Below are 23,855 nucleotides of genomic sequence, written 5' to 3'. Positions count from 1 at the left end.
AGGTTTTAGGAGAGAGGAAGGGCAGGAGGGGACGAGGGTGACCTCAGGGAGCTCTGCCAGCTCAGCTCGGCTCTGCTCTCACATGGGGCTGGGGCTGCCTTTCCCTGCTTGGTCATTCCATTCAGGAAGGGGCTCGGTGCTGGAGGGAGGAGAGGCCGGGCTGGCAGGGGGCACAGGGAATGCCAGAGCTCCAGCAGCAAGAAATCAGCATTCATTAGTTCCACTACGTGCAGAACAACTTGCTGAAGGAGCCTGGGCTTCAAGCTGAGCGCGTCCCTCTGGGCTGCGTCTGGGGGACCCTTTGATTTGGTTAATTAGACACAAAGTTTTTCTGTGCAGTGGGAGGCCGGGTATGTGCTGAGCAGCGCGGCTACCCCGCGTTTGCTAATGAGATAATTAATTGTGGCTGTCTGCGAGGCTGAGTGTACACAGCTCCACCCGCACGCCGCCCACCCCGAGCCCTCTGCTCGCATCTGGAGCGGCCTCGCACCGCAGGTGGAATGAGGGAATGAGGGAATGACGGTGTCAGCTCTCCCTGCAGAGCCCTGCCCAGGCAGCAGGGCCTCATTTACATCTAAATATCCTCGCAACAATTTCCCCTGTTTGCCTGGCTAAACTTCCTAATTCCGCTATTTTTCACCCTATATTTGAGCTTTGTTTCAATGAAGTAGCTTCATTTTGCTTCTCTCTTTTCTCCTGCTCCAGATGTCTCCTTACACAGTTCAAGTGTTAGGGCTTGCCTACACTGGAAGGTTCACTCTGGATTTAGGGATGTGTAAATCTGAAAGATGGGGAACTAATTCTGGAAGTATTTACCCAAAATCAGTAATTTTTTAATAACTTGGTGCCTGGCTGGCCAGTTCATCCTCCTGTTAGCAGCCAGGAGCAGGTAAGGCAAGTCTGTGTTTTTTCAACTGTTTTCTCTCCACTCCTCTAAAAGGAACTTACAACCTCCCCCTCCAGAGTCTGCCTCACTTAAATCCTCACGCTGTCACAGCTGAAATGTGGCTACAAAGAGATGCAGGAATTCCCCCAGCGTTCGTCTCTCCGGGCTTGTTTCACAGGTAAGGAATGCAGCGCCGGCCTCCTGCGTCTCCCGCCTGTCTGCCCCTGCAGCGGGCACGGCGGGGCTGCCTCTGCCGGGCTGCACTCCCGGGGGTGCTCAGGGCACAGCGACCCCCCGAATGTCCCGGTGTGTCCCGTTCCTGCCGCTCCAGCTGCCCGTCCCTGCGGAGCGAGGAGCATCCCCAGCCGCAGCCGCGGCTCTGTGCTCGGAGAGCCCTAATTAGAGCGTGCAGGGGCAGATCCGGGCAGTGCTCTGGGTGTACCCCGACTGAAGTTGTTTAGCTCGGCAGCAAATTGCACTGAGTGATTGCTCGGGGATCTGGGCAGACTATTCAAAGCAGGAGAAAGCGTCTGATGAATTCGCCAATATTTTTGTTTGTGGACAGTCCCCCAAAAAGACAGAAGCAAACCCTTCAGTTCTTACCCATGTGTTTGCTACTCAAAATTACTCCATGAATCATTTGTGACTGAGTGTGTGCAGTCAGTGGGTTTCTCACCTCCTCCTTTTATTTTGTTCTTTGAGCTCTAGCTACTCCTAATTTGCCTGTGCCAAGTTGCTGATTCCAGTCCCCAAGTTCACACAGAACACTCGGGTCAGAAGTAAATATGCAAGAATTACCTTTTTATCCTGTACAGTTTTTAGTAAGCAGAGTTGCAGAAAGAAAAGGGAAAAGAAATGCTACCACTAAACAGAATTCACAGATTTTTCACGAGCAAATGACACATTTCCCACAGGCTGCCTCACCACTGCTCCCCCAGGGATGACAGAGTAGCAGTGTCACAGGCAGGTGATGTGCCATGGTGTCACCCAGCCCTGTCTCACTCCCCACAGACACCTTCCTGCCTGCACCCTTGCTCAGTTAGCCAAAATTCAGTGCCTGAAACAAAGTGGCTGTGCTGCAGGAGTGGGAGATGACAAAGGGAGGAAGAAAAACCTGCAGTGTCTGAGTGGAGGAGCTGCAGATGCCAGAGTGACTGTGAGGGAAGGGAGGCAGCACTCAGAGCTCTGCTCCAGCTTTCAAATCCCGTGCTCCAGGATCTACATGCCATTTCTTGGATGTGGTTTGCCCCCAGGGCAATCTCAACAGCTGTGAAGTTTCAACAGATGAACAATGTAGTTTTCAATACATTTCACCAGGCAAAGGAAAGGATTTTAACTCGTTCATGCTGGCCCACTTTTGGTCTGAAGGCTCTTCTGGACCTGAATCCATTAATGTCAGGAATGTTTCCTGTTTGAGCTCCACTGAGAGGTTTTCCTTCTCAGAAGAGGCCCATGGGTTCTGAGAGGTGCAGGAACATCCCTGCCTTTACCTGTGCCACTTGAACTAAAGTGAGGTACCAAATGTGGACACCCTCAGCTCCTGGTGAGGAAAGCAGAAGAGGTAGAAAGACAATTTTCCAAATCTCCCTGTGGCAAGTGCATCTTGGAAGTTCCATTTCCTTTGTACTCACACATCCAGAAGTGGGGCTTGTGCTCTTGGAGTTGTGTTCTCATCCCAGCTGAAGGCTGATGCCATTAATTGTGACTGAAAAAGGGGCTTTGGTGTTCCCAAATTCTTCAGTCAGAGAAGTCAAGGAATTACCTCTTCAAAACACATGAGATGTATCCTCAGATCACTAGGACAATTACTGTGAATTCACCTGCTGTACACAGGGCAAGACAGCAAACCTGGGTCCAGAGGTGAAAAGCCAGCTAAAAAGCCATGGGGTTTTTTTGTGCCTGTCTGGGGATCTGAGCAATGAGGCTGTGACCTTTGCTGCCTGTCCTCTGGCTGGGATCTCTCAGGAGGTTTCAGGGAGTCTGAAGTGACCTCACACCCCTTGCAGGGGATAACAGTGCTGAGAGAGCCCTGGAGGGATCTCACACCTGCACAGGCTCCCTGCTTCACCTGCCCATGCTTTATTTTCAGTGTCCAGGCCAGCAGGCTCAGGACTGAGCACTTCCTCCTCACCCAAACATCTGCCCTGAGGCCATTCCCTCCCTCCTGCACAGCTGCTCCCTGGCCAGTCGGGTTCCCCCTCTCTCTGCAGACAGACAGACTGACTGACAGACAGCAAACATCTGCAGGAGCTGCCCTGGTGATTCCCCACACAGCTCCAGGGGGACACTGATGGAGTTTCATGGTAGTGAAACAAGACCAGCTACAGACTGGAGGATGTCTCTGTGTGTGAGGCAGGGGAGCCCATGGGCACCAACCCATCAGCAGCTACTGCTTTGAACTGGAACGTGCCAGTGACTGCCTTCCCAAGTGAAGACAGCTCCTATGGCACCCAGAGAGATCCTGGGAGCTGCTGCAGCCTCTACTCACCAGTGCACAGACACCTGTGATTTGGGGTCCTTTGTCCCAGCTCTCCAAAATGTTTCATGAGTTTTAGTCACCACATTGCTCTCCCTGTCCTACTGAGGCTCCCCAGCCATCATCTCCCACCAGAAATTTCTCAGAAACCAAATATCAGATCCCATCTTTTCCTTCCTGTAAAAGAAGACAGTGGTATCTCCTTTTCACGTGGAAAGTCAATAACTCTTGCAAATGCACAGGGCAGCCTGGTTGTGCACTCTGATTTCTCACAATTTCTGCTGAAATGCTTTTCTTTCAGTTGGCATCTCCACCAGGGTGCTGAGCTCAATGCAGAGTCTATCCACAGGAAAGCTGCAAACATCCTCCTCAGGATCATCATCATCCTCCTAGGAAAAGCCTGGCCTTTTGAAAAGTCAGTGGTCTGAGCAAACCCCTCATCTCTCTGGAAAGGCTGGACACTGGATGCTGTGCTGGATTCATTCCCAGCCTTGTGCAAGCTCTCATGGTGCTGTTTGTAGATGGCTCCTCAGTGTCTTCAGTGTGGTCTCTGGGTGCCTCCCTGGATCTGAGGCTTCCACAGGGAGTTTGTGACAATGCAGCCTCAGAGTTCAGCAACTGCAGCCTGAGAGAAAGTGGGAAAACACTTTGGGAACTGATGTGTGACACTGCCCCACCAGTTTATTCCGGTGCCATTTGCTAGTGGCAGTGCAGTGTGTGTCACAGAGCACCCAGGGAAGCATGAGCTTGGAATGGCAGGACATGGCATCACTGCTGTGCCAGGTTACTGCTGGGAGAGGCCCTTGGCATCCCAGAGGGAGCCAGGAGTGTGCTCACACCAATAAAATCCACATTTCCGTGATCTCTCTTCACAGATATCTCCTCTGGCCCAAATTTCCTTGCTCTCCTGTCTCTTTTCCCCTGGCTCACATCCTTGCTACCTTCACATGCTTTATTCAGTCAGAGCCCCTTGTCTGGCCGGTCCCGCTCACCCAGCACTGCTGAGATGTGGGGAGCCTTCTCTCCCTCCTGCTGCTGGCCCTGGCTTGCACATCCCAGGGACAGACACCCAGTTGCCCAGGTGAGCAGAGCCGAGGGGCGATGGCAGAGCGATGAGGAGGGGCAGGAGGCGCCGGCAGCAGCGGGGCTGTGCCCGAGGAGCCGGGGAGCGGGACCTGCTCCAGGGAAGGGAGTTCAGCCGCGTTTGCTGAGGGGCTTGGCTGCTCTGAGCAGAAACGTGCTGAAGAAAAGCCTCGACCCACACCCTGAATTCCACAGCTCGACTCCAGGGACAGGGAGAGGGAGGGAGGACAGGACGGGACATTTCCAGCAGCCCTGCGACTTGTTCATAAAAGCCTCATCTCAGCAGCCCTGCTGCCTCCTCCCCCATCGCCTCCACAGCTCACGCTGCCTTTTATTAACGCAGTTGCCCTGGGGCTAGAGGGAATCACATCCCAGGAGACATTCCAGTCTCAGATCAGCTTCAGAGGGGATCAGAGCCAGCCAAGGGTGGGGGGCGTTTCACCGGGACGTTCCATTGGCGGGGAGCTGGCAGGTTGGGAGCGCTGCAAGACGGCACTGGTGCGTCCTTATCGCACTGAGAGCCGAGCCCTGCCCTGTGCTCCGTGTCCCAACAACTCCTGGGGTGCCCAGGCTGCAGCCGAGCCCCTGCTCCGTGTCCCAACAACTCCTGGGGTGCCCAGGCTGCAGCCGAGCCTCTCCCAATAACTCCTGCCGTTCCCAGGCTGCAGCCGAGCCCCTGCTCTCTGTCCCAGCCTCTCCTGCCGTGCCCAGGCTGCCGGCTGGGAGCTCTTCCCCTGGTCTCCGGGCACAGGGCTCTCTCTGCGCCTGTGGCTCAGCTGAGCACAGCTTTGGTGGCCCCAGCAGTGCCAGGGCTCAGCCGCCGGCTCCTCGCCACCATCCGCCCGCCCCAGCCCGGACCAGCAGCCCTGGGCAGGAATGGGAGCCGGCTCCCCGGCGTCTGGCTCCCCAGGTGAATTGTGGTGCGCCCTGAGCCTACGCCAGGAAAATGCCAGCAGATGAAACTGCAGCTCAGGCCAAGAGACACGCAGATGGATGTGTTTTCCTCGGCGGGCTCGTCTCGCAGGCAGCGCTTCCCAGCGGAGCCCGGCTCTGTTTGTGTGTGCCCGGCTCCTGGCACGGGGGCAGGAGATGATTTGACAACAAACAGAGCGGCGGAGTTCCCGAGCTGCAGCCTGGCCCGCCCGGCCCTGCCCGGACCGCGGCACCGAGGGATGATCGGGGATGGGAGCGGGGATGGGAACCGGGGATGGGAACCGGGGATGGGAACCGGGGATGGGAACTGGGGATGGGAACCGGGGATGGGAGCGGGGATGGGAACCGGGGATGGGAACCGGGGATGGGAGCGGGGATGGGAACCGGGGATGGGAACCGGGGATGGGAACGGGGATGGGAACGGGAGCGGGGATGGGAGCGGGGATGGGAACCGGGGATGGGAGCGGGGATGGGAACGGGGATGGGAACCGGGGATGGGAACGGGGATGGGAACCGGGGATAAGAGCGGGGCTGGGAGCGGGGCTGTGTTTACAGGGATGAGAGCAGGGCGGAGAGCAGGACTGGGACCACTCCACAACCTCTTCTTGCCCACTCCCCATGCCCATGTCTTGGGCTGCCAGCAGAGGAGGAGAACTGGGTAATTAAAAAAGAATTGAATCAATTTTGTTTACCTGGGCAGTTCACTGCACATGACCTCCAGCCTTGTTTCCACCCACCATCAGCTGTACAAACACCAACTTTGGCTGCCCAGGAGAAAAACAAGGTGCCAGGGCCACAGAAAAGGGGAATCCCAAAAGCAGAGGTGAGAACAGAGATTTGCTTGATGGGGATGTGTCCTCGTTTGTCACTCACTGAGCAGTGATGCTGGAGACATCAATTCATAAGGTTATCTCCTACAGAGAGAGGAGGAAAAACATCAGAGAAATCAAAGGAGTTTCTCTGTCCTGGGGATTTGGCTCCTGGACCCTGCTCCAGCTGCTCAGGGAAATGCCCAGGAGGTGTAAAGCTCTGTGCTGACTTTGCAGGGAACCTCAAGGCAGGTCCCCAGGCACACAGAGTACAGCTGTGAAAGTCACACCAGGGAGGTGGCAGGAAACAAAGGACTTTGGACAGACAGGCTTAATCCATTTAAATTCAGTTTCTCTCTCACTTCCCTCCCCTTTCCCTTGGCTCTCATCAGAGAGCTCTTCCCCACCTCCCCTCAGTCCCAAGTGCCTTACAGCAGTTTCACACCCAAGTGGCCCATGGGCTGAGAGACTTATTCCACCTCTTTGCTGCTCACAAAGAATCAAACCTGCTGTTCTCTTCCTCTTGCACAGCCTCTTTCCCCCAGCACCTGCTGGGCTGCAGGGAGAGGTTATCCCCAGCTGGTGCTTCCTGTGAGATTCACATTACCATGCTGCTTTGCCTGCCCAGGTGTTCACAAGGCCCTCCTTGTTGGGAAGCCTTAGGGGAGTGGGAGAAGAGCTAATGCTTGGGGTCAGAAGGACTGGAAAAATCAAGACAACTCTGCCACTTGCTAGGACTGGAAGGCCCTGAACAGATGCTGAACAAGAAGAGCTCCCTGTGGAGATGCTAAATCATCAACATCAGTGACCATTGGCACCTCTCAGCCATGAAAACTTCCACTGAGCTCCTGCAGCATCCTGAGAAGCCCAGGTTTGGCTGCAGCCTGGCAGGAGCTGCAGGAAAGCAAGCAGCCAGTGAGGTGTCACCCTGAGAGATGTCACCCTGAGAGATGTCAGACTGCTGGTGCTCTGGGGTGGGAGCCCTGTGCTGGTCTGGCAGCAGCCTCTGTGCATCCATGGGGCTGCACAGCAGGACAGGCAGTGCCTGAGAGAGCTCCCAGCTCAGAAACACAACAAAAAGGAATTCTGCAGGCTTCACACAGGGCCCTCTGCAGAAGGTGAGCCCCAGAACACCCAATGGGAATTTTTCCTACTGCTAAACATCTTCTTGCTTGGCTGGGAGATGTCTGTGATCCCAAACACACCATGCACTTTCTTTTGTATAAAGTGTCTTGCCAGGAGCCAGCAGTTCTTACACACAGTTCCATCTCTGCAAGGACCAAATTTCCCAGAACAGCCCCTTTAAAAGTCTCTCTCTCTTCACTAAGAAGAGCCAAAGCTGTCAGTTGCTTCCTGACAGGCTGCTCCCATGCCTCTCCCCACTTCCCCAGGGCTCCACTGCCATGGGCTGAAAAGCACTGAGCTCCCAGAGACACCAGCACTAAAAGAAAAGACACTAAAGAAAAGAGAGACAAAGGCAGGAAGGCTTTTTTCACTGGGACCCAGCTGTCTGGCTCAGAGAAAGGCAAGAAATGAGGGTCTGCTCTGCATTCCTGGGGCACAGCCAGAATAACAGCACCAGGGTAAATTCCACAGTGCAAAGTGGTTTTCCCTATTCCCTCTTGCAAATAAGGCCTGGTGCTCCAGTGCAGGGACATCTTGCTAACAGCCTGCAAGTTAAACACTGCAGCACCTTCCAAAGGAGCCAAGATCAGGCTCTTTCTTCTCACATCTGCTCACCGTACCCAGTATTTACATCATCAGTATGGTTCCCATAAAACTAAACATGAACAACTGATCACAGACAAATAAAGCAGTAATAGAGTCTGGGATGTCAGGAAGCCTTACCCACTCCCTGCACACCGGCCCAGGCAGCTGGAGATCAAAGTTTTCTTATTTGCAATACATTTCTTGAAACAATTTTCAGCTAAACTCGGCCTGCTGAGAGGATGCTGACACAATCCAGGGCTTCTCCCTTAGAAACAGGAACCAAGAAACCAGATCTGTGCATTGCTGCCTCCATCTCCAGGTGGCTGAGCAGATGGAGAAGGTTTTGGCATCTCCAAAATGGAGAGTTGCTCCCTTTTTTCCCCTCCCTCAGCATCCCTGCTAGGGAAAGTCCTCTTGCAAAGGGTGAGCGAAGGGTTTGAGCGAAAAAGTGAGCAAGGCAGGGGTGCAAACACCTTTAAACCCGGCTGTGAGCTACTCCCCGTGGGGCTGCAGTGTTTAGTCCTTGGTACCCTCGGGCAGGAGAGGTGAAAGACACGTTTAAAGGGACCCGTTCAGAGGCACCCCAAGGCAGAGCCGGGGCCGGGCAGGCGTGGGAGGGGGTCCCGCCCCGTTCCGCCCCCGGGAGCGGCCGGGCCGGGCGGGACCGGGACCCCGCTCCCCTCCCCTCCCCTCCCCTCCCCTCCCCTCCCCTCCCCTCCCCTCCCCTCCCCTCCCCTCCCCTCCCCTCCCCTCCCCTCCCCTCCCCTCCCCTCCCCTCCCCTCCCCTCCCCTCCCCTCCCCTCCCGCGATGCCGCCGGGCCGAGTCCCCCCGGCCCGAGAGCGGCGGCTCGGCGAGAACAAAAGGCAGGAGCGGGAGGAGGCGCGAGGAGGAGGGCAGGCGGCCACGGTGGGGGGATAAAAGGCTCAGCGAGGACCCCCCCCCACCTCCTCCTCCTCCTGTGCCCCATGTCCGAGCCCGCTCCGCCGCCCGGCATGGCCCGCCCGCCGCTGCCCGCCGCCGCTGCCTTGCTGGCGGCCGCTCTGCTGCACTGCGCGCCCGCCGCGCCCGCCCGCCGCCACAAACCGGTGAGTGGGACTGTCCCGGGACCCTCCGCCACAAACCCGTGAGTGGGACTGTCCCGGGACCCTCCGCCACAAACCGGTGAGTGGGACTGTCCCGGGACCCTCCGCCACAAACCCGTGAGTGGGACTGTCCCGGGCCCCCTCCGTGCTCTCCCCCACAAACCGGTGAGTGGGGAAGTGGGGATTGTCCCGGGCTCCCTCCGCCACAAACCGGTGAGTGGGGACTGTCCCGGGCTCCCTCCGCCACAAACCGGTGAGTGGGACCGTCCCGGGACCCTCCGCGCCCCCGGTGCAGTCCCGAGGGCTGTACCTCCCCGCGACGAGACGCCTTCCCCCCGCACTCCATCCATCCATCCATCCATCCATCCATCCATCCATCCATCCATCTCCCAGCCGCTCTCGGGATTCCAGGACTCACCGGCCCCGGTGCTGCTGCTCCTGCCCCGGCGGTGCCTCTCGCTCCCCGGGCTCCCTCTGGCTTGTTGGGGAGTTGTCACAGCTGTGCTCCCGAGGGAAAACGCGGAGCGGGACGAGGGGAGTTTAGGAGAGGACAGGGCATCCCCGTGCCCTGCAGGCAGCAGAGCGCTCGCTGCTGCTCCGGCACCCGCTGCACACCGTGCCGGCAGCTCCGGGAAGTGTTACGGGAAAACGAGACGGAAGGGATGGACCAAAGCAGAGGAGCAGCAGGGCTCTGTCCTCCGGCACACCCTGCCCGATCCCAGCACCTGGGGCTGCCCGAGGAGACCAGCGGCGTGCGAGGGATTTGGGGGTCGGGGGAAGACAGAGAGCTCCTTGTGCTGGGAATGTGTGCGTGGTTGGGTTATTATAGACATGCGCTTCGCTGGTGTGCCATGAAATAATAACAGCAAATGCCCAGTAGCAGCCCAAGGGGATTAGTTCAGGTTCTGTCGATGGTTTTGTTATCTGCTCTGTCATCTGAGTACTTTCTAACTTGGCTGCTAAATCTGCTGTGGGCTGGGACTTGGCACAGAGCAGCCTTGGCCCCCGGCGTGCTCGCGTTCCTCCCAGCGAAATGTCACCGTGCTCGGCTCTGGGGAAGGTGAGGCCAGGCTCGGTGGTGGCACTCTGCACTCGGGGAATGGCTCTGCCCTGCGGGATTCGGTCCCGTGGGGGAGCAGCAGTGCTGGGCTGGGACGGCAGAGCTCCCCCCGCATGAAGCTGGGGCTGCTGGTTCCTGCGGGGCACGGGCTGGGCTGGCAGCTGCCTCCTGCTCTGCCCCTGCTCCTGGAGGAGCCTGCACAGCCCCTGCTCCTGGTCCTGCTGCCAGCAAGGACCTGTGTGGGATCCTGGGGCAGGGAGAGCCAGCCTGGGTTGCACACTGAGCCCAGCCCAGCCCTGCTGCCGTGGTTCATCTCCTTTTGCCCAAGCTCACAGCTGCTCAGTGGCTGCTGAGGTTGCTGGGGGTCAGCTGGCTTGGCCAGTACCCCTAAAAGTGGGAAGTTCCAAATTGCTGAAGAGCACAGAGTTAGTGCAGGGGTCCAGGGCTGCTCTGACTCCTGGTCCATCAAACCCACCACCACACTCCAGAAGGTGCCCAGCTGGCAGTCTTCCCACAGAGAGGTGATTTCCTCCTCATGCCAGGCTAATGCTCTGCCCTGGGAGTGCCAATCCTTCTCTGCTGGCTGGAGTAACTGCAGGTGATACTCCTGGAGGTGTGCTTTGTTCAGGAAATCCTTGTCTTTCTGTGTTTGACCAGCCAGTGGGGCTCAGGGATTGATGTGTTTGACTCAGTCTTTGCAGAGATGGTGGCTGCATTGGTTGGGCTGGAAACGGACAGATGATTTCCCAACCTTTCAAATCGCAGTTCTGTCATCCCAAATAGCTGCTGTTTTGGGTTCCTCACCTGGTGTCAGGGCTTCTGAAGCCTATTCTGCTGCCTCTGAGGTGAAGGCAGTTTTGCATGATGTAAGTTGGCAGCAGTGCACCCCTCTCCTCTCCTGGCCAGGTAACAAGTGAGTGCAGGACAGCTGGGCTGGCAGAGCCCCTGCCCTCGAACACTCTGCCCTCTCTCACAGACATTCCCTGCTCTGGCTGACTGCTCTGAGCCTGCTGCACAAAGGGATGTTTCCCTAATATCTGACAGCAGCCAATTTCCTGTCTGGCCACCTTTTGCTGTCAGGTGATGAATGAGAAAGAGCCAAGGGGCTGAGCTGGGAAAAGAGATTCACACTCCTTGGAGACAAAGCACAGGAGTTCCCTGAGCTGTGCTGGCCCTGGGACAGCCCAGGAGTGCTGCACCCCAGCTGCTTGTGCTCCAATAACGAGTCACAGCAGCAGCAGCTGACAGGAGGGAATCAAGGGCTGAGATTCATTTTAAAGCTGGGCTATAGTTGCAGAAAGACTTGTGTTCTTTGAGGCAAGCCCTGTAAAGCTCCTTCACTTTTATATTAATGCCTAAAGACAGAAAGAGAAAGCTGAGAGCAGAATAAAGGCTGTGTCTGGTGTCCAGTGTAAAACTGGAGAACAAAAGATCTGCAGTGCTCGGGGCCGTGCAGCGCAGGCTCCGAATTCCTGCCTTGCTTTCGGCTCCCCTGGGAAATCCAAGCCTGTGCATTTGCTGGGGAGCTCTCTCTCCGTGGAGAAGTGGTGAGCACCCTGCCAGCAGAACCCATCAGGGTCCTGCAGCTCTCCCCTGGGCACAGCAGGCTCCCCCTGGAAGCAGGACACTGCCTCCCCCACTGCCCTGCCGGGCTCAGGCAGCTCCTGCTGCAAGGGTTTCATTTGCACTCCTTGCTTTGGCTATTTAAATCCTGCAGGCAGTGCTGGGGTAATTTTAGGCATGTTTATCTTCTGCTCTGGGAGAGGCTCAAGACACATGTGAGTAGTTATTCTGCAGCACACACGCACAGCCTGCAGTGTGGCAGGGCTTGGGGGGCAGCTGGGTCGGGGAGGGACAGCAGAGAAGCAGTTTTGGGGAGCATCCCCCTCTCCAGGTCATGCTGCTTCCCCCACACTTATCCTGCCCTGGCTCTGCAGGAGAAGGGATGTGCTGTGTAGGAGTTGTTTGAAAAGGGTTTTTGGTTGAAAGCTGTCCTGCAGGGATGCTGATCCTACTTCTTCCTACTAAATATCTCTTTTCCAACTAATCCCAAATATACAGACAGGTAAATCGAGGGTTTGTGGGTGTTCTTGCACTGGGGATGGCTCAGCCTGAAGTGAATGGAAGCACAGCTGAGTCTGCACACAGCTGCCAGCAAAATGAGAAGCAGAGCACTTCAGGGGTTCACACATGTTTTTAGATGTTCTCTGAGATCCTGGTGCAGATGGAGGAGTCCCAGCAAGGACAGGCAGGTGACCAGACTTCCTCCTCTTGGTGGATTAGGGCAGGAGAGAGGCACTGGTAGCTCGTGGCTTCCCTTAACTTGGATGTAACTGCACAATGAACAAAACATCTCAACCCCCTTCCTCCCCTGCCACTAGTGTGCCACATCCTAGAAGAGTTTCTTCATTTCAAGGGGATTTCTAGGTCATCAGATCAAGGGCTCTTGAAACCTTCTGCTATGTCAGCATCCTGGGGCTTGTTTGCTCTGCAAGTACTCCTGCTTCTGGCAAACTGTTGCTTGGGTGACACCAGCAGCTTGGTTGTGGTGTTGTTGATGGAATAGTCTCACAAACTGTCACATAATTAAAGTGTCTGATAATAAAAATAGTCCCACAGTGTTTATTCATTTGCTTTCTCTTGTTACAGCAAAGCCTGGTTCTTCTCATTCTCTATGTGGGCACAAACATTTGCAGTCTGTAATGTTTCATGTTCCACGTTGCTTAGGAAAAATAAACACTTTCCTTTTTTCTTTGCCAACAACAACTAGCACCAAGCAATCCGGAAATGAACTGTCAGGCCCTGGGAGGTATTGCTGGATGCTGCCATGGGCTGTGGGAAGGGATGGAGAGGGGATTCCAAGTGTGTGCAGGGCACTGCAGCAGCTCCTGTTTGGCCTCAGCCTCTGTGCTCTCCCTGGCTGTGTCTGCAGGGGGACCAGCTGCAGCCCCCATGGAGGAGCCAGTGCTCCAGGAGTGTTTTGTGTGAGCAAAGAATTCCTAGGGGGGCTGGGAGGCTCTGCCTCTGTCCTGAGGGAGGCAGGAGCAGTAAATCTGGTGGCTTTGACCAGGAGCACATTTAGCTCAGGTTAGACCAGACCACAGTTGTGTTTCTGCCATGAAATTTCACCTGCAGCATCAGCACCTTCTGAGCCCAGTCTGCTCCTGGAACACAACCTGACTAGAATGAAGCTGGTTCCAGTTTTAGCATTAACCACCAGCTGTAGCTGCAATTCCAAATCCAACCCCTGCAAATCCATGCTGGGCTGAGAGGCAGGCTGGACAAAAAGCTGTCTGTGCATCAGGAGAACAATGCTGGTCTCAGCAGGACCACTGCTGTTCAGGGGGTGCAGAGCCCATGGGGGGCATGGCCACCCCAAAGTGGATAAAAATGGGGTGAGGGTACTGTCCTGCTTGAGAACTGCAGGAGGAAGCATCTCTGCTGTCCTTCCCCACTGAAATAAGGGCAGGAGAGCTCTGAGCTGCAGGCTGGTGGGTAGGAGGAGGATAATGCTGCAAAACCGAAAGGAAAAAGCAGAAATAGAAGCAATGGAAAAGCAGGAGCAGAAGGGACAGAGAAATGGGGACAAAGTCCATGAGCTCATTCCCCAACTTAAGAGGAAACAGCCCCAGTGACAGGGGAAGCATCCAAGACTGATGGGGCTCAGGCTGTAACTTGCCCAGTGGCTCGTGCCTGACAGGGAGAGGGCTCTCCTTTCATGTCCATGCCACAGAGGCAGCCCAGGTAATTATGTACACAATGGAGGAACAAGTTTAAGTTCAGGGCAGGCAGAGGAGGATGGAGCAGGCACAGAGAGCTGTGGGTTTGTCAGCAGCAGGCACCAGCCCCACTCCTGCTCATTCAGGCACAGTGCTGCTGATATTCCACTGCAGCTGGGCTGCTCCAGCTCTGCTCCTCCCCAGAGCTCTGCAGGGTGAGTGCTGCCCACCACAGTGAGGTTAAAGATGCTCCTGGCTCCTTGGGATGGCTGGAACACTTCCTGGGAAGATTGGCTGGTGTTCATCTGGCTGCAGCAGACCCAGAGGTGCTGGCTGTTGGATCCCAGCACTTGGAGGCTGATAAGGCTGTGAGGAACTGAGTGGGCAGCCTGTTCCTCCTCTGCTGTCCCGTGGGATCTGGCCATTCCCTCCTGCCCCCCTCAGCCTCTCAGTCACAAGGCTGCAGGAAGAGGCATTTTCTTTGTGAGGAGCTGTGACCAGCCTGCTGCACAGCCCTCTTTGCATACAGCTTTGCTCCTCTGCTGTCTCACTGCCCTCAGCCCTTGGTTTCAGGCCTGGAATCCTCTCTGTGCTTGTGCTGTATTCACATTTACTGATCAACCTCCACTGCAGAGCCCTGGCCTCTTCCTTGACCACAAGGCAGCTGCTCCCATGCCCAGCTGTGGGTCATGCAGGGAGGGGCAGTGCAGGTGGCTGCACACACTCAGCCAGAGGCTCAAATCTCTTCTGAACTCTGCTGGGACAAACCCTGTCCTGGGTTGCAGGGATTTTCCTTTGCTTCTGTGCTCAGGAATCCCTTCCCCATTGCTGGTGGGATGGGACAAGTGGGGATGTCCTGACAGGCACCCAGCAGGCAATGCCCTCCCCTCACAGCTTCAGCAGCAGCAGGGCTTAGGTGAACCCTGAGCAATAGAGTCAGGGTGTGGGAGCAAAGCAGGATCTCCCCACGAGAGGCTGGGCTCAGCACTGGGTGGGAAGGATGCAACCTTAAACAAGTGCACACGATATCTAATCCCTGGGAAGTGCCTCAGCAAGGTGTGTCCAGCCAAGGAGACCAAGCTCTCCGGCCTGGGTGTCCCCTGAGCATTGTTTGGCAAGTGGTTTGTGCCTGTCACATTTCCCCTGGCCAGCTGAGCCTGCAGTGGCATTTCCCAGCCCTTTCCTGCCATGGTCCTGGTGTCGGTGCAGTGACGACAGGGAGGGAGTCACTGTTTGTGCAGGGGCACAGGCAGGGCAGGGCTGGCCTGCCCCACCCAGAGCCACTCACAGACCCTTCCAGGACCCAGGCTGCAAAGGGCAGGGGGAGCAGGGAGGGTCCTGGTATTGCAAACAAGGGTTTAGAAAGCTGGGATTTGTATCATGGCCTTGAGCTGACCAAAGAGGGGAGAGAAAAGCTGCCTCTGGTCTGCCTCTGAGCACGGGATTCCTCGAGGCAAGAAGGAAACAGGCAGCTTCTCCTCCCTCTGCTCCTGGTCAGAGGAGAGTGATGGTCTCCAGTCTATGCCAGTGCCCCCAGCCTGTGAGGCAGCTGGCCTTGCCAGGAGGGAAATGTGCAGAGCATCATCCAGACAAAAAAACCAGGGGTGAGGCATCTGGGTCAGCCTCAGCCCACTCACCTACCCCAGCAACTCCTGGGGGTTTCCCAGTGCTCCTGAACTTCACAGTGATCTGCACTTCCTGGCCTTGGAGAAGCTGATGCAGCCATCACCCCAAGTCCTGAGCTGTCAGGACCTGCAGTGGGTGCTCCTGAGTGCAGCCAGGAGCAGGGGGCTGAGCTCTGGGGACAGAGCTGCCACTGTGTGCTGCAGTGTCATCAGGGCTCAGAGCAAGGTGCTGGCCAGAACATGAGCTTTGTCAGCTTCCCCTGCCAGCTGCCCACTGCAGGCAGGAGCTGCCAGCCCAGGCAGGGTGCCAGGTGGCTCAGAGCTCCTCTTTGAGAGACAGGTACCTGCAGGCTGGCAGGGCTCCAGGGCCCAGCCCTGCAGACTCCTCTGGGACTCCCCCTGAAGCCCTGAATGGATGCTCAGTGCTGCTGGTGCCTTGGGCAGGTTCTGCTGCCCAGGATGTGAAAAGGCTTTCTCTCTCTGCATGTGCTGTGGTGTGTGAAAGTGCACTGGGACACCAGGATTGTATCAATGGCTCTGAGGCAAAGGCTGGCAGGTGCCAAGCCACCAAGTCTGTCTGTCTGTCTGTCTGTCTGTCTGTCTGAGGAGCACCAGCCAGCAGGCTGGAGTGGTGACAGGCACACAAAAAGCCTGAATGGTGTGTGGACACCCAGAGTGCAGCCTGTGTGCCCTGCCTGGCTCCCTGTCCCTCCCAGGGCGCTGCAGGGCCAAGGCTCAGGGGTGGAATTAATGCCAAGGCCTTGACACTCCATCCCAGCCTGCATGACTGGGCTCATTGTGGGGCAGAGTGCTGGCAGCACGTGGATTACACAGCATCATGGCAGCTCTGGCACCCAGCCATCCTCACCTCCCTGTCCCTGCCAGGGCAGCCAGCAAAGCTGGCCTGGAAGGAGGCAGCTCTTTGCAGAGGAAGGAATAACCTGCCTAAAGCCCAGGTGCTGCCTGTGGGACAGAGCCTGCCTGGCCAGGTGCAGAGGCACCACTGCTGTATCTCAGCTCCTCCTGCTGCTCAAACACCTTTGTGCATTTCCTGCACAAAATCAGGCAAAAAAAAAAAAAATAAAAATCTGTGTTTGCCCCTCTGCAGCACAGTGAGGTGGACCAAGCACCTGTCACCCCACACACCTCACAGCAAGTCGGAGGTGACACCTGGGTCATGGTGGCAATGTAGTCCTGCTGTCACATGGGAAGATGGTGGAAATCAGCTAATTAGCATTAATTAATGTTGTCAAGAGAAACCTTGCTTTTCCAACTAAGTGTGGGAGAGCCCAGGAGATGATATGCCAGGCAGCAGCAGTGGGGCAGGGGGATGTGGTGCAGTCCTTCCCCCAGGCAGTGATGGGGCTGCAGGGGCAGCCACTGCTGCTCTCTGGGCTGTCACCCCCATGTCCCTGTGTCCTGCTCTGCCCTGCTGAGACCTGCCCCGTGCCAGGGCAGCAAGGGGACACCACGGAAGTGACAGCAGGGAGCACAACTGCATGCTGGGCTAAAGAACTTCCTCCCATTAATGTCACCTCTACCCAGGGCCAGGAGGGAATAAAGGATGTAGGGCAAAGGGGGAGAATTTATTCCCCAGCGATTTGTTTTATACTTGAAGGGTCTGGTTCTCATCTACAGCCTGCAAAAGCATTTCCTGCCGGCCAGCTGCCAAGGAAATGTGGGCCAAAAATAGCTGAGTGCTTGGTGGGTGCCATGGCATGACACAGTGCCTGCCAGGTGTGAGCCAGCAGGGCCCAGGGAACTCAGCATGAGCAGGGCTCAGGGAGCTCAGCATGAGCAGGGCCCAGGGAACAGCATGAGCAGGGCCCAGGGAACAGCAGGAGCAGGGCCCAGGGAACAGCATGAGTAGGGCTCAGGGAGCTCAGCATGAACAGGGCTCAGGGAACACCATGAGCAGGGCCCAGGGAACAGCATGAGCAGGGCCCAGGGAGCTCAGCATGAGCAGGGCCCAGGGAACAGCATGAGCAGGGCCCAGGGAACAGCATGAGCAGGGCTCAGGGAACAGCATGAGCAGGGCCCAGGGAACAGCATGAGCAGGGCCCAGGGAACAGCATGAGCAGGGCTCAGGGAACAGCATGAGCAGGGCTCAGGGAACAGCATGAGCAGGGCCCAGGGAACAGCATGAGCAGGGCCCAGGGAGCTCAGCATGAGCAGGGCCCAGGGAACAGCATGAGCAGGGCCCAGGGAACAGCATGAGCAGGGCTCAGGGAACAGCATGAGCAGGGCCCAGGGAACAGCATGAGCAGGGCTCAGGGAACACCATGAGCAGGGCCCAGGGAGCTCAGCATGAGCAGGGCCCAGGGAACAGCATGAGCAGGGCTCAGGGAACAGCATGAGCAGGGCTCAGGGAGATCAGCATGAGCAGGGCCCAGGGAGCTCAGCATGAGCAGGGCTCAGGGAACTCAGCATGAGCAGGGCACAGGGAACTCAGCATGAGCAGGGCCCAGGGAACAGCATGAGCAGGGCTCAGGGAACACCATGAGCAGGGCCCGGGGAGCTCAGCATGAGCAGGGCTCAGGGAGCTCAGCATGAGCAGGGCCCAGGGAGCTCAGCATGAGCAGGGCTCAGGGAACAGCATGAGCAGGGCTCAGGGAGCTCAGCATGAGCAGGGCTCAGGGAGCAGCATGAGCAGGGCTCAGGGAACAGCATGAGCAGGGCCCAGGGAACTCAGCATGAACAGGGCTCAGGGAACAGCATGAGCAGGGCTCAGGGAACAGCATGAGCAGGGCTCAGGGAGCTCAGCATGAGCAGGGCCCAGGGAACACCATGAGTAGGGCACAGGATACACAACATGAACAGGGCCCAGGGAGCTCAGCCTGTTTGTGGGGAGCAGCTTTGGGGAAGCAGCCCTGGGCAGAGTGCAGCTCTCCATGGACACTGACGCCGAGTTTTGCTTTTCCCTTCCAGGACGTGTCTCGCAAGCATCCCCCCTGGAAGGAGCAGGCTCCCTGGCTCTCTGCCCTGGTGAATGCTGTGGCTGTGCCAGCCAAGGGGCTGCCTGGGGGGGCAGGGGCTGCCTGGAACCCCCCTCGCTGCGGGGTGCCCGACCTGCCCCCGCTGCCGGGCCGGAACCGCCAGAAACGCTTCGTGCTCTCGGGGGGCCGCTGGGACAAGACCAACCTCACCTACAGGTAAGGCAGGCCTGCCATGGCACCTGGCTGGGCTGCTGCCTCCACACAGGCTGGGGCTCGGGCTGCCTGCGGCTGTGGTGGGGCCCTGAGAGCGCAGGGGCCGGGGAGCCACGTGCTGAACGGGGCAGGATTGTCCCCAGCACCTCCACAGCCCCTCCTGAGCTCCCCACTAACACAGCTGCCCTCCCACCCTGCCCAGCACATTGCCCTGCCCAGCCCCACAGCTGCACCCCTGGGCACTCATGGCCACTGCCCTCACACTGGAACAGTGACACGGGGTCATGGGGACACAGGGACAGTGACACATGTGCTGAGCTGAGCCTCCCTCCCCAGCACTCTCCTGCTGTGCCTCTGCCCCCACAGCCACCCTGCCAGGCCTCACCTCACAGTTTATTTTTAAAAGATCTTTTTGTTCAGCTGTTATTGATGGTCCGATAAACAGCACTTCAGTTTAAGTTTTGCCCAAATCACCCCACACGTTCTCAGTTGTGAATCTACCCTACAGACTGGTGGGAGGCTGTGCTGCCTCCCCAGCTGCCCTCAGGGGTATGAGTGGGGCAGTGAGCGCAGTCATATGGACCTTGACAGCATGTAAATCATCTTTTGCTTAATCCAATACAGGAGACAGTTCCTCACACCATCAGGAGGCTGCAGATAACAGAAAGGCTTCTTTTTTTTTTCTTTTTTTCTTTTTTTTTTTGGTCAATAGCAGAGATTTGCATACAGCAACACTGTTGGTGGAAGGGAAAGAAACTTCCCTCTGTGGCAGACCTTTCAGTCTGCTCTTGTTACTGGAGGAAGTGGGAGCAACTGCTGAGTGAACCCAAGTTTCCAGGGGCAAAAGCAGAGATTGAGGAGAAGAAATCACATCACACCACTCTCAGGAATCTTTGTGGTGGTGGCCTTACAGGAGATAGACTTGGGGAGTGCTTTGGCACTTCAGAACAACACAAAATCTGCAAAACTCTCCAGGGAGCTCACCTGTGGCACACCAGCCAGAGGGTTCCAACGCTGATGGGATGTATCTGCTGCATGTTGCTTGGTAGAGGTGCTGGAGCAGTGCATGTGTGGATGGGAGATGCTCTGGTGCTGGGAATGGTGACCCTCGTGGTGCTGATTGTGGAACTGGTGTCTCTGACAGCCCTGTCCATGGGAGAGCAGCTGATGCTCTCCTCATCCAGTGTCTGTTGCCTTCCAGAATTATCAGGTTCCCATGGCAACTTGTAAAAGCTGAAGTGAGGAGGACCATTGAGGAGGCTTTGAAAGTGTGGAGCGATGTGACCCCGCTGACCTTCACGGAGGTGCAGGAGGGCCGGGCTGACATTGTCATCGACTTCACCAGGTGAGCAGGGCAGGCAGCACTCCCCCCTGGCACAGGAGCAGGGCTGGAGCCAGAGCAGAGCTGCAGCACACAGCTCAGACCCTGGTTTAGTTCTGTGGGTTGTGGTGTGAGTGCAGCTGTTCCACACCGCCTGTGCACAGCACCCTTACTGATCATTCATTAATTTCCTGGTACATTTACGTTTCTCTGCCCACAGGCTGTTTTCTCAAGCGTTTGTTTTGACTTTCCATCTTCAGGTCCTCCATTCTGTCCCTTGACTGAACAATGTAACTGTCTGCCCAAAGACAAATATAGTTTCTTGGTTAAGTGAATCTTGGCTCCTGGCCTGAAATTCTCTTTTGGCAAAATACTCACTGGGGCAAAGACTTCCCTGAGCTGCGTGTTTGCACAGAGCTAATGAGGGCAGTGGAGACTGTCCAACAGTGATGTGATTTGCATGCTGTGTGTTTGTCTCCCTCAGCTCTCTCAAGTGGCCACGTCTCTCATGGGTTTCCTTTGTTACTCATCAGTGGCTTGGCTTAAGTGAGGACCTGAGAGTTTGGCTGGGTTTGCTGCCAGCTGCCCCTCTGCAGCCCCCCACCACTCAGTAATATCAACTCAATCTTGCCTTAGGCAGTCACCTCCTTAATTCTTTAGGCTCCAGAGTCAGCTTTGGGCTGGAAGCTGAAGAGGGGAAGGGAAGAAACATTCCTGAGAAAACATACAAAGTCCCCAGGGCTTGGTGTGACAGAGATCTGCTTCCTCAGGGCTCTGATGCAGAATTTGGCTTGTGGCAATTGGAATAGCTCTGAGCAGTGGGATGAGAGCTGCTGTCCCTCTCAGTGGCCCCACCTTTGGCTGTGTGATGCTGGAGTTTTGTCTGAGGTGCAGTGTGTCTCCCCTGCAGGTACTGGCATGGGGACAACTTGCCTTTCGACGGGCCCGGGGGGATCCTGGCGCACGCGTTCTTCCCCAGGACACACCGGGAAGGAGACGTGCACTTCGACTACGACGAGACCTGGACCATTGGCAACAGCCTGGGTATGGCACAGCTTGTTGCAGCAGGAGCTGTGCTGCTCCAGGTGCCTGGCAGTGAACTTGGAAATCCCTGTGGTGTGAGCAGGGACCCTGTAAAATGTAAAACCTTGTAAAACAACTGTTTTTGTGGTGAGCGTTGCCATCTCCCACCACACAGAAGCCTGCTGCTAGCATTCAGTCTTTTTGTCTTTCAGCCACAGCAGAGCTGGTGTCCAGCAGCTTCCCCATGGACTCCTCCTGTGTGGGGGGAGCAAGAGATGGCTCTTCAGTCTGGCTGTGTGCCCTGCCACTTGGGAATTGTACCCAGCCTTGGCAGGAGTCATTAGACATGAAACAAGGAAAGGATGAAGGAAAACTGAGGCTCAAGCTGTGTGTGACACAGTCGCCTTCCAAAGAACAGGCTCAGTCCCAGTGCCTGCACTCATTTCACCATCTCAAACAAGCCCATAAAGGGAAACCACCCAGGCTCCAGCTCTGTTTCCATGGCCTGGGAATGCTCTGGCCATAAACAATGCCACATCCAGTAAAGACTCTTTCTAAAATTTTTGCTAATAATAGATCCAAGCTGGTAGCTCTTTGCTTGGGCACTCAGGGTCTGGTGTCACAGTATCTCATGAGATACTGCAGTACTGCCTGGGACCATCTGGAGCAGTGCCCAGAGCAGAAGTTTCTGGAAAACTCACCAAAATTAACCCAGGTCAGCTCCTCCTCCTCCTTCCCAGTTTATCTACAAGGACAAAGAAATAATCACAAAGCCCAAGTTAACCCCAGGCCTCTCTGGGGATTCCCAAAAATGTTGGCCATGTCAGTGGGCTCCCCCCAAGCCTGTGTCAGTGCCAGCTGTAGACCAGCCTGACTGTGTGAGGCATAGCACTGCTGCTGTCCAACTCTGCTCATGTTGACCCAAAAAAGTCACAGAGCACAGGATCTCTTTGCAGAAGTGTTTCTGCTCCTGGGAGAGGGGTGGGCTCTCTCACTTTTCACCCTCTGTTGGAGTTGCCTGTGTTGTTGAACAATTTCCTGCATTCTGCCATAAAACAGTGGTGGGGGCAAACCAGGAACAGAAAGTGGACACCATCAGAATCCAGCTCTATTCCATGGCATTCCCCCCTTCCCCCCATCATCCATAAATAACTGCTGTAAAAGCTCTTTGGAGCTAATTGCCATTTAATATGCTGAAAAGAGCTTTACAATATAAACATGGACAAATCTTTGACTCAGCCCTCAGTGAGACAGGGGAATCCTTATCCTCATTTTACTGATGGGAGAGCACAGGTGTGCCCTGGGGTCACTGCAGAGCCCCACGTGGAGGAGCATCCGTGAGGGACACGGGGATGCTGCTCTGCACATCCCCTGCAGAATCTGACAGCACAGCTGATCTGCCAGCACTGGAAAGCAGCAAGTGAGGAGCCTGCCAAACTAAACACAAGTGTCTGGAAGTTTGTAATAAATCACTGGCAATCCCACTCTCTCAGCTGACCTAGATGTGTTGATTTAATCAGGTCAGCGCTGTGCAAATTAATCAGGTAATTAATTTCCAGGTAAAGCTGGCCAGTGGAGGAAGGACAGAGCTCACCTTCCTCTCCACCCTTCCTAAGTGTTCCTCCCCATTGTATTCTCCCTGGTCCTGCTGCTGAGAAGTGACCTGCTTCCCTGGAGCCTGACCTACTCCTCTGGAGCCAGCAGGGAAATCCTGCTTGGAGCACCAAGGCTGGCTGACACATCCCTGCTGTTCTCATCACTTGAGCTGCAGCTTGGAGGATTTCTGGCTGAAGGGAAGTGAATGAATATGCTGGGACTTGTCAACAAACAGCCTCCACTCGTAGTGAAATTTATCAGCTTTAGAAAGGACCCATGGAAGCTAAACAAAACCTGCCAAACAATACAAGGTTGTGTACTGAAATCCCCTTTTCCCCCTCTCCTTCTGTAGATGCTCCAAGGTCATGTATTCCTAAAACATGGTCTCCCATAAATCTGTTTAAGTCTGGTGAAGAAGTCTCAGGCCTTGACATTAGATAATATTTTATGGGTTTATTTCTAAATGACACCTTCTTGACACAGTCCCCAGACAAGCAATAAATGAGCTCCCTCTGCTGTCTGTGTGGCAGCAGCCTTTGGCAAATGTTGATCCCAGAGCTCTCTCACCGACACCAGTATCTTCCACAGTGATGGGATCTAACTGGGACTTGCTAAACTTCAGCTCTAGCCAACAACTGGTGGACAAACACCAGCCTTATCACCTCACCTCCTACACCTCTGGTCTAGATTTCCTTCTCTGTGCAAATTTCTCCTTTCCAAAAGTGCATGGAAAATCCTTCTCTGCCTGGTAGCCCATGAGGTGGCAAGAGCCTCTGACAACAGAATTGCAAATTACCAACATGTCCAGGTTAATATCCAAGTGTATGAATTGACTCATGGTGCTTCTGAACCAGTGAACCCCTTTATTATGCCCTCTGATTCCTTAAAAAACACCCTACAAACATATTTTAGAGCTGCACAGGAGATATCTGGGAACCAAATAGTTGGAGGCAGATTTCTCTTTTTTCTTTTTGGGCTCTACAACACATATCAGTGTCTGGTAACTGGTAGGAACAGCCCAGTAGGCCAAAGCAAGTGAGTAGAGAAAAGTATCTTCCATCTTTTCCCTCTGTAGGCACTGACCTTCTGCAAGTGGCTGCTCATGAGTTTGGCCACGTGCTGGGCCTGCAGCACACAGCTGTCTCCAAGTCCCTGATGTCTCCTTTCTACATCTTCCGCTACCCCCTCAGCCTGAGCGAGGACGACAAGCAAGGGATCCAGCACCTATATGGGAAACCCTCACCAGAGCCTGACCCAACCCCAACCCCAACCCAGCCAGCAGAGCTGCCCCAGCCAGGCCTCGAAACCAATGAGATCACCAACGTGGAGGTGAGTGAATGGCTGCTCTGTGCCCTCCCCTGACCCAGGAGCTGGCAGCAGCC

The 23,855-nt window shown here is 55.8% G+C and overlaps 1 protein-coding gene and 1 long non-coding RNA gene across 2 annotated transcripts in view; one reads left to right on the top strand and one right to left on the bottom strand.

Moving 5' to 3' along the window:
• Positions 1 to 1,296: 1,296 nt before the first annotated feature.
• On the bottom strand, positions 1,297 to 10,085 carry LOC130259756 (uncharacterized). Its single transcript, XR_008841694.1, has 3 exons — positions 9,399 to 10,085; positions 6,071 to 6,292; positions 1,297 to 3,987 (listed from the first exon to the last, which is right to left on the bottom strand). It is a non-coding gene; the product is annotated as an uncharacterized LOC130259756 (long non-coding RNA).
• The window catches only part of MMP11 (matrix metallopeptidase 11), an 18,877-nt gene continuing 3,705 nt past the window's right edge, over positions 8,684 to 23,855 (top strand). The window contains exons 1-5 of the mRNA XM_056504399.1: positions 8,684 to 8,983; positions 18,313 to 18,536; positions 19,735 to 19,878; positions 20,765 to 20,898; positions 23,549 to 23,802. Of these exons, the coding sequence (XP_056360374.1) occupies positions 8,864 to 8,983; positions 18,313 to 18,536; positions 19,735 to 19,878; positions 20,765 to 20,898; positions 23,549 to 23,802 (876 nt within the window). The 5' untranslated portion in view covers positions 8,684 to 8,863. The remainder of the gene's footprint in view (positions 8,984 to 18,312; positions 18,537 to 19,734; positions 19,879 to 20,764; positions 20,899 to 23,548; positions 23,803 to 23,855) is intronic.

The sequence above is a fragment of the Oenanthe melanoleuca genome, chromosome 15 (genome assembly GCF_029582105.1).
Source record: "Oenanthe melanoleuca isolate GR-GAL-2019-014 chromosome 15, OMel1.0, whole genome shotgun sequence".
NCBI lineage: Eukaryota > Metazoa > Chordata > Aves > Passeriformes > Muscicapidae > Oenanthe > Oenanthe melanoleuca.
This window is presented reverse-complemented; position numbering and strand designations above follow the sequence as displayed.